The sequence below is a fragment of the Triticum aestivum genome, chromosome 3B, assembly GCF_018294505.1.
Source record: "Triticum aestivum cultivar Chinese Spring chromosome 3B, IWGSC CS RefSeq v2.1, whole genome shotgun sequence".
Classification (NCBI taxonomy): Eukaryota; Viridiplantae; Streptophyta; class Magnoliopsida; order Poales; family Poaceae; genus Triticum; species Triticum aestivum.
The window spans coordinates 33,493,082-33,502,641 of record NC_057801.1 but is presented as its reverse complement, the minus strand read 5'-3'; the positions used below and the strand labels follow the sequence as shown (position 1 = coordinate 33,502,641).

The window sequence follows — 9,560 nt, the reverse complement described above, 5'->3', positions numbered from 1 at the left end:
GTGCCAAGGTCTCCAAAAATCTTGATGGAGAGCAGGCCGTCCTCCATCAACTTGAAGAGGAGAACGAGCCCCGGCGTCAGGCTGTGGACACGGGCGAAAGTCTTCCACCCACGACAGAGATACATGACGTGAGGGGAGGGGAACTCGACATCAGCCCATATGCCGCTGTTCCCACAACCCCTCATATGCAGCCGCAACGCCTGCCGTGGATCCAGCTCCATGGCCCGAGCAAACGGGGTCGGGAGACGGAGACGACGGCGCGCCGACCGGCGTAGCCTGACGAAGAACTCGAAGGGGTTGTCCCCGACGTGGCCTTCCGTGGGGGGAAGGGTTGTTGGTGGAGGCGAGGCCGACGCACCGCCCTGTCTTCCTCTCCCCCGAGCACCACGGCGGCCTCGGCCCTGTCCTCTCCCTCTTCCCCTCACGGTCGGCTCCGCCGCCGCATGCTCTTGGGAGGGAGCAATGCGCTGTCGAGCCGAGACCCTCGCCGCCACCGATGAAGCATCGCCACGCCCCCTTGCCATGGCAGGAAGAAGGAGAAGGCAAGAATGGGGAGAAGCAGATGACAGAGGATTGAGAGGTGCCGTTCCTCCCGCTCCCCTCTTTATAAAGGGGCGAGAGCAAGGCTCGGCCGCCCCTCTCGACCAATCCAGCCTGTTGAAGTAACCACGGGCGGGGCCATCGATCACCCTCCCCGCTCAATTAAAGGCGCGTGGGAATCGGCCTGCACTCGCGCGACTTCCCGCATCCCGCGCGCCTATCATTCGCTCTGCATCATGCATGCGGCGAACGTGGCACAAGGGACGGGCGCAATGGGACGCGTGGCGCGGCGGTTCCCGAATAAGGGTAGTAAATGAGCAGCGGCCCTGCGGTCTCGAAGAGACACGCAAGCCACCTCTTTACTATCCACCGCAAGATGACGCCAGCATGCTTCGGTCACACACGCCCGCACGACCCCACGTCACATGTTCGACGCAGGTCGTGGGGAAGCGCGACGGACGGAACAGTTACTGCGGTAAAAATCCGTCCCGCCTGCCCGCGCACCATTCTGGGTATGGCCCAACAACGTGTCGCGCTTATGTATGGCCCAGGCCCGGGGGCTTCTGTGGGAATACAAAAATAGGGGCTTTGCTTTTGACCCCTTTACTTGTGCACGGGTAGTCAGAGCCACCTGCCACATCCATGCACAATAGGGCAGGAGAGGGAAGCCGGAAAGAAGCCGAAGGCGTAAGACAAACAAAGCAACGACAAGGACCAAGACCACAAAGATCGGATGGACGAAGCAGGTTTCCCCGGCAAGGACCCTTGCCGGGCAGCCTCAGCGGCCCCGGCAAGACCCTTGCCGGGGCAGCTCGCCCACACCAACGGAGCGAGCCACCTTCGAGCCCACCAATGCTAAACAAACGCATTGGGACAGGGCTCGGGAGGCACCTCCGTGGTGGCATGCAGTTCTTTGTGAAGACAAAGAATATTTAAGATCAGATGAGGATTGGAAGGCAACAACCCTTGGCAGGGTTCTTGCCGAGGAAGCCCACAAGACCCCCGGCAAGGTCCTTGTTGGGGACAACAGCGTGCCGCGGCAAGACCCTTGTCGGGCCACCTGCAAGGCCCTCGCCAAGGGCGCCAGCAGGGCCACTGCCAGGCCCACACCAGCCAAGTCCCCGCCGCCGTTCGCATGTAGCTGCCGACCCAACCAGCTGGGCAGGCACCTGCGTGGCAGCATGCAGCCCTTCGTGGAGGCTCCACCACCGTGCCACCTCAGCTGTCTGCCTGCCTACATGGCACCGCATGCATCGCTAGCCAGGGCGCGTATCAAAGCAAGGAGGAGCGGCCACGGACGGGAAGGGCCTCGCCCCCGTCCCCGATAAAATGAAGGGACACCTAAGCCTCGCATTAAATGCGCTTTGTCCTGTAATACCAACGATAAGCTCACAACACTGTAGCACATTCCACCTCCTGTGTGCCACTCTGGCAGCCCCTTTCGCCTATAAAAGGAGGCCCATGGCGCACTGGAAAAGGATTCGGCTCTTTCGAACCTGCCAGCATCCAGAGCTAGTTCAAGAGCTTAAGAACACTAAATACATCCACCAAAGCAGGATCGTTGGGTTTTACGCATCTTTGCGGCCCGAACCTGGTAAATCCCCCTTTGTGCTGTTTACTAGTCCCGCTCTTCTCATGATCCCGCGCCCTGCAATCATATTAGGGATTCTTGTGATCCCATAGGTGTCGTTTCCCACCGACAGACGAATTCCAACTATGAATGTGTGGTTGTAGAATTTGTGCAGTCCTTGTCTATCCCGTCAACAAGTAAATAGAATCATTTCCGTGTAGTAAGGGGCACTGTGGAAATTCTAGTAACTCTTCTGTTCCAACACCAGCTTCGTTTTGGTCAGTCATGCTGTACCCATAGGCATGTCTTTTTCTCGAGGGATTCCTTTAGACTAGAAGCACTACCGCCATGTGACAAGGGCACTGTGCGAAAATCCTAGTATAACTGCAATATTTCTGTGGAATATAAACTACATATTACCTAGTACTCCCGCTGTTTCTAAATATAAGTCTTTGTAGAGATTCTACTATGGACTACATACGGGGCAAGACGAGTGAATCTACAAACTAAAATGCATCTATATACATCCGCATGTGGTCTATAGTGGAATCTCTACAAAGACTTATATTTAGAAACGGAGGGACTAGTAGATAGAGCAAGAGAGAAAAATCTTCCTTTCGCATCTTGTATCGGTCTACACATACCTATTTCCCTACAGTGAATAGAGTTAAGAGTCCCCTCCTCAGGAAAAACAAGTGGTATCCTGTGGTCTTCTCCATAACCAGGATATCGATCTGCGAATCTATCATGGCGAACTTTGGTGCACTTTGTTGTTCCATTACCTTGCAAGCATTTACCCTCTTCCTGCTAGCTACTCTTACCCGGACGGAATAGATGATAGATCAGATGAACTTTACTATTTGTCAGTTGAAGGTCGTTGGGCATGCTTTGCTAATTGTTCGCGAGCAGTAGTAAATAATACTTAGTCGATACAAGCCCGCTCCTTGCCTGAGTGCGAAAAATTCATTTGTTTATTTCTGGACTGACCGTAATTATTGTGATATTCAATCTCTTGCGCGTTCCTGTGGATACTTGGCCGCGTCACCCTTTGATGCTTCATCAATCCTGGACAAACAGTTACCAAATGCAAGTTACGAAGATACCATGCACTTCATAAGCAAGGGATTTCATGTTCGTGTTGGTCGTGGTGTTTGGCTCGACAGCCTTTCTACGGTCATCAAAGGTTGCCTGAACAATTCAACAAGGTGAGTCTGCTCTCTGGCAGATGGAGTGTCACGATGAGAACCCGTGTTTCTATTCCTCCCGTTCCGGTTTGTTTTATGACCAACTAAAAAATTGCATCCCCTCTTGAATTATTTTTTGTTCAATGGTGATTTGCAGTGACTTCAGGAAGCAAGCATCTCCTGCAAACACAATGAATCCGATTCGTGCTTTTTTTCTCGAGTGAGATACCGTTCTTAAAATGCTATGAACGCTCTGATGCAGTAAGAAGTTATGTAAGAAAACCGCGTCTCGTGTATGTGGTTGTGGGTTATAATGCCATAATATCTGCTATTGACATCACCAAATTCCTTTTTGGTATGTGGCAATTTCCTTTTTAAATCATCACAGCTATAATCTGGTATGCTTATATATGACAGTCTAACTACGGTATCCCAACTTGTGTGCAGTACTATGCAGGTTTGTGCTAGCACCCCTGGCAGTATTGATCTTCCTTGCATACAAGTATTGGAAAATAAGGATCACAATTGATGCGGTTGAGAAGTTCCTCCAGATCCAGCAAATGATTGGCCCGATAAGGTACGCCTACATAGACATCATTGCAGTCACAAGCCATTTCAGAGACAAACTGGGCCAAGGTGGCTATGGATCTGTGTACAAGGGTGTGCTATTCCCAGAAGATCTCCGTATTGCTGTGAAAATGCTACAGAGTAACTCCAGCTGCAATGGAGAAGATTTCATTAGTGAAGTCTCTACCATTGGCAGGATCCACCATGTCAATGTGGTGCGTCTGATCGGGTTCTGCTCAGAGGAGATGAGAAGGGCGCTTGTCTATGAGTACATGCCTCGAGGTTCTCTTGACAAATACATCTTTTCACCCGAGAAGAGTTTTTCTTGGGACAAGCTCAATGAGATTGCTTTAAGCATTGCTCGAGGGATCAACTACCTGCATCAGGGGTGCGAAATGCAGATTCTGCACTTTGACATCAAGCCACACAACATTCTTCTTGACAGCAATTTTGTTTCAAAATTTGCTGATTTTGGACTTGCCAAACTTTACCCATGGAACAACAGTTTTGTGCCATCTAATGCCTTACGTGGGACTGTTGGATACATAGCTCCTGAGATGATATCTGGGAGCTTTGGTGCCATATCAAGCAAGTCCGATGTTTACAGCTTCGGGATGCTGTTGTTGGAGATGGCCGGAGGAAGAAGGAACGCTGATCCAAATGCGGCGAACTCAAGCCAGTCTTACTACCCATCATGGGTGAATGACAAACTAACTGCTCCAGCGGTGGATGCGATATCTCCAGCTGCTGGCATGCATGAATTGGAGAGGAAGCTGTGCATCGTTGGATTATGGTGCATTCAGATGAAGTCACATGACAGGCCAACGATGAGCGAGGTCATAGAGATGTTGGAAGGTGGCTTTGATGGTTTGCAGATGCCTTCCAGGCCATTCTTCTGCGACGATGAGCACACCCCTGTCCCGGATTCTTACCCTTTGTTATCCGAGCTGACTGAGATCTCGGAGGAGGATGAGTAGCATATGTGTGTGTGTGTGTGTGATTTAATGTCTCAAGTCTTATGAAATATCCTATTATTATGTTTTCCAAGTCATGTGAAGTTTTATGTGGAAAGATGTAATAATGTTTAGCAGTTAGAGGATGTTGATCTCCAACTGTTAATTGAAACGTAATTATCTTCCTGGAAGACACATACTATTCGAGTATATCAGTACATTTTCACTTGGTATTAAAATATTGTTAGCATGATTACAGGGTTGAAGGAATGTATTAAACTTGAGGTGGACACACACAAAAGATATGATGTAAAAAACGCAGAGTACTATGTTTTCTTCAGCTGCTGCTGCTGTTATGAACAGACCCAGCCTGTCCTGTATGAAGTACGAACCCTTGTGATTGATGAAAAGCTTAGTCTCAGTGGATGGAGATGATGATGATTGCAGAGGAATTCGTGTCGACGGACATGTTCACACTTCTATCTTTTTGCTAAGGCTAAGTTCTTGTAACCATGAATGTGAGTGCGTAACTACAATCCATAGTGTCACATATGGACCAAAGTAGTGGACAGCAGCAGCAACCTCAGTCAGCTCAGGGTAAGAAAAATTAAGCTGATTTCTTGCTGTCACATGCATTCCAATTTAATGATGGTAATTTCAGCAGCATAGAAAACATTCAAATGACCTCAAAGTTCAGCAGAAACTGTACAAGCCAAGAATGCAACCTCCTGCCGTATGTGTTCCTGCCATTACGAGTGTGATAGTAGACTCGCTGCCGTCCAGTCCCGCACCTTCAGCAATAAACAGCCGCTGCGAGGATGAGTCCTCTGGCTCATATGAACCACCACAAATAACTGGACATCAGCAGCAACCTCGTTCCCAGGGGACCTTGTTCTCAGGGCAAGGGAAGTCCAGTCTTTGACATCCGAATTTGTACAACAATAATTTCAGACATGTAAACTTCAAATGACTTGTAGACCGAGAACAAATTGCCACATCATTCCGATATAATCTGTGTTATTTTCAGCCGTATAAATACAGTCAAATGATTTGCAAGTCCAGCATAAGACTACAAGCCAAGAATGCAACCTCCTGCCATACGTGCTCATGCAAATCGTATAAAACACGCTTGAGATGACTTGGAAACCCAGCAGAGAATTACAGCTAAGAATGCAACCTCCTGCCGTAAGTGTTCCTGCAATTTGGAGTACGACTATAGACTTGCTGCCGGCCAATCCTGCATCTTTAGCAGTAAACAGCCGTTGTTCTCCAATCCTGCATCTTTAGCGGTAAACAGCCGTTGCAAGAACAATGAGTCCTCTGGCACATATGGACCACCACAAATAACTGGACAGCAGCAGCAAACCTCAGTCTCAGGGCAAAGAAAGTCACGTCTCTCTGATCCAAATTTCTAGAGTCCATTTCAGTCATGAAAACGATGAAATGATTTGTAAACCCAGACCGAAACAGTGCTTATGAAGGTTCTTTTTGATCCATGGATGCAGACTTTATTTGATTTGATCAGATCTGATTTTTGGCCATGCAAACCACGTTTCAACTGAAATACATCTTCATTCGGTCCTGCCAACATGAACGCATCGACTTTGCCCACCCTGCAATGATAATTTGTAAAAATTCTAGGGATGGCATGCTTTTCAAACCACGCGTCTAAGAAGCACACACGAACATACAAGTTTAGGTGATAATACTAGGGTAAGCTGAAACTCTCATTGCTCAACACAAGAGCTGCCAAGCACAAGCATGAAGCAAAAACAGGAGACGGCGGAATCCAACTTCATATAATACTAGGTTCAGCTCAAATTCCCTGGATTAGGTATTCAAAAGCATCTTCCTACATTAGAGACTTGGCTAGATTAAGGCACGGTAGGTTGTTGTAGCCTTTTAGGTAACATATAAACACTGCCGACCACACTGATGCGACGCGACAAACCAAGTGACAACTAGCAACCACAGCAACCCTTCCTTCACCTGGAGAAAACAAAATCATCAATCTTAATTATTAGTAGCCTAATACATCAGAAACTAATAGTAGTAGCTAGGAGTATGTAACATTGTATGAACAAGCCATGCGTACAGACCCATGATCAGCTCAGCAACATAAAGTAGAGCTATATCATATCCCCTCCAAAAAAGAAAGAGTAATATCATATTACTGGCTATATACATGACAAAATCATAAATCCTTTAGCCTTTTCACACGATTTTTTAGGTGATGAAGTTGAATGAAATGACTGATCACTGATGTCTGTAATAGGCTAATAGCAAAATGGGCTACTAATATGTTGCTTTAAACTTATGGATTATGAAAAAGTTAAACCAAGGGAGAACTCTAGACATACGACATTTGGATCATCTGCATATCATTTATAATCCAACATGAGTCGTTTTTTACTTAGCCTCACCACCACTTTAGTTGTTTCTCTGTGTTATTAGCATGTGCAAATCCCTACAGCCGTACATCTAAATGGAGAGTAGTTTGAGGGTGCATGCTACCCACATTGGCCACCACATATCTTCGAAAGAAAAAAAAATCAAACAGCCCAAATCTCATAAATTATATTCAGAAGATCTTACCCATTAGACCGTTTCAGCACATTAGCACATCAAACCAGTGTCATCCTAACATTTCAGCTCCATCAGTTCCACCGGCAATGGTTGTGCCTAAAAGCATAAGAGCTCTAGCAATTAACAACAGTCCACAATAAGGACAAATGGATAAGAGAAGGCAACATGAGACTGTTAGAAAGACGAGCTGAGAAATTTAACTTGAGCAAACTAATTCACCTATATAACTTATTTCTATTGATGTGCTCTAAGTCACGCTTGACACTAGCAGTAGATGAACAAAACCACATCCGTTGTAAAATGCAAATAACATTCATACAAGCAGCATACTTAGCTACCTCATAACTAAGAATTTAGTTTTAAGGGAAAAACCATGACCTGTAAATGTTCTCAAGTGAACTCATTCCTCATAGTGTCAACCACACAGAATTATGCCAAAACAAACTCGAGAAACAAAAATGTCATTGGCCATTCTGTTTTAAGTGAATGGATCCCAAGACAAGAAATGCAACTTATTTCTATGTGCTACAAACATAACAATCACCTACAGAAGGGGTCATGAACAAATGAGAAATCAAAATTATTTAAAGAAAGTATGAATTCAACAGTGATAATAATAATATATAATAGATAAACTAGCAGCTAGGGCGCTCAAACTAGCGAACTAAGTTAATCATTTGACTTTTATTTGGTACCTTCCAATAGAAAAGACAAGCACATTGAAAACATAACATATAATAAAGTATTACGGCGATAAATTTGTCCATCTAGCAAAGGTAACATGTACAGAACATAACTAGATTGGGTTAGTCCTAATTCGTAAGGTATAAAGACCAAGGATGAGAAATCACCTAGTGGAGAGAAACTCGTGAAAGTGTAGCAGTGATCCCTAAAGCGGGATCCAAGGGTGCCACCAGAATCAAGAGAAGACCCAACATGTCGAGTCTCGGTAGAGATGAGACCGCCCCATGTGGCAGTCTGAGGAGTAAACGCGGGCAATGGGTTGCCCCCCTCTGTACATGGACACCAAGACCACCTTGAAGGGGTAGGAGTGGCAGCCGCCGTGCACATGTCCCTGGTCGCTGGCAGCACAGAGCATTGCCGCGCTGAAGTGGCGGTCCAAGAACACCGGAGGAATGGACATGTCGTGCTGCTTGCTGGTGATAGGATCATACATGAAGATCCGGGGCCAGGCACTGAGAAGGACGCGGCCGTGGCGGGAATCAAGCACGTGGCTGTAGCAATGTCCAAGGTCGAAGCTCCCAGGTAGGATGCGGTCGGGAGCAGGAGCCATGACGGGGGTGAACATGAGCCGTTGGTCGCCGCGCTGGAAGAATCCGAGGAGGGGCGGCTTACGATGGCGTGTATAGAACCGGAGGAGGAACTTGGAATCGACGACGATGCCTCGCCACGGCTTGCAGACGGCGGATGCCCGAGAGAGCGAGTGTAGGTCCAGGGGGAGGCGGAGCAGGATCTCCCTCAGGAGGTCGTCGACTTGAAGCGGGGAGGCGGGCGGCTCCGGCGAGGTGCCGTCGCCCACCTCGCTAGCATGAGTCTGGGCGCGGAACCGCTTACCGCGGCAGCGGCGGGTCACTCGGTCGCCCCCCTCGCTCGATTGGATGTGGGAGCTCCGGCGCTTACTGCTGCGCCGGTGGCTGGCCACTCCGGTGCCGTCCTCAGTGGCGTCGATTTGGGGATGGAGGCGCGTGGTGGGTGGGCGGGAACTGTGGCGCGCGCTGCGGCGGCGGCCGGGGTGGAGGTGGCTCATGGCGGCGCCGCCAAGACCTAGCTAGCTAGCTGCTGGAGGTGGCTCATGGGTCGTAGCATTAGGACTGGGTTGGGTTGGGTTGGGCCCTGACCCGTTGGTTCTCCTCCCAGTTTCCAGTGAGTGAACAATGACCAGGAAAAAGAAAAGATTACCATCACCTAAAAAAAAAGATTACCATCACCTAACAAAATATTACCTCAAAAAAAAGGGGAAAAAAGAAAATATTATCTCAAGAAAGGAAAAAAAGAAAGGAATGAACAATGCTGTAAAAAACCTTAATTGTATTATCAGTTGATGGTTGGTGTGTAAGGACACTTCTAGTGCACAAATGCTTCCATCTGAAGCTCCAAAGGTGCATAAATAAGCTCCAAGGAGATGCTTCGGTGTAACTC

The 9,560-nt window shown here is 47.9% G+C and overlaps 1 protein-coding gene and 1 pseudogene across 1 annotated transcript; one reads left to right on the top strand and one right to left on the bottom strand.

The window, feature by feature from the left end:
- Positions 1 to 2,395: 2,395 nt before the first annotated feature.
- On the top strand, positions 2,396 to 4,838 carry LOC123067223 (rust resistance kinase Lr10-like; annotated as a pseudogene).
- Positions 4,839 to 5,188: 350 nt separating this feature from the next.
- Positions 5,189 to 9,241, bottom strand: LOC123064584 (uncharacterized). The gene is made up of 3 exons (XM_044488038.1): positions 8,252 to 9,241; positions 7,410 to 7,496; positions 5,189 to 6,803 (listed from the first exon to the last, which is right to left on the bottom strand). The coding sequence occupies exon 1, from the start codon at positions 9,166 to 9,168 to the stop codon at positions 8,320 to 8,322; it is 849 nt and encodes a 282-aa protein (XP_044343973.1). The 5' UTR covers positions 9,169 to 9,241; the 3' UTR covers positions 5,189 to 6,803; positions 7,410 to 7,496; positions 8,252 to 8,319.
- Positions 9,242 to 9,560: the final 319 nt, after the last annotated feature.

Excerpts from the sequence above, each read along its gene's own strand:
- LOC123064584 (XM_044488038.1), bottom strand. The coding sequence starts at position 9,168 with ATGAGCCACCTCCACCCCGGCCGCCGCCGCAGCGCGCGCCACAGTTCC.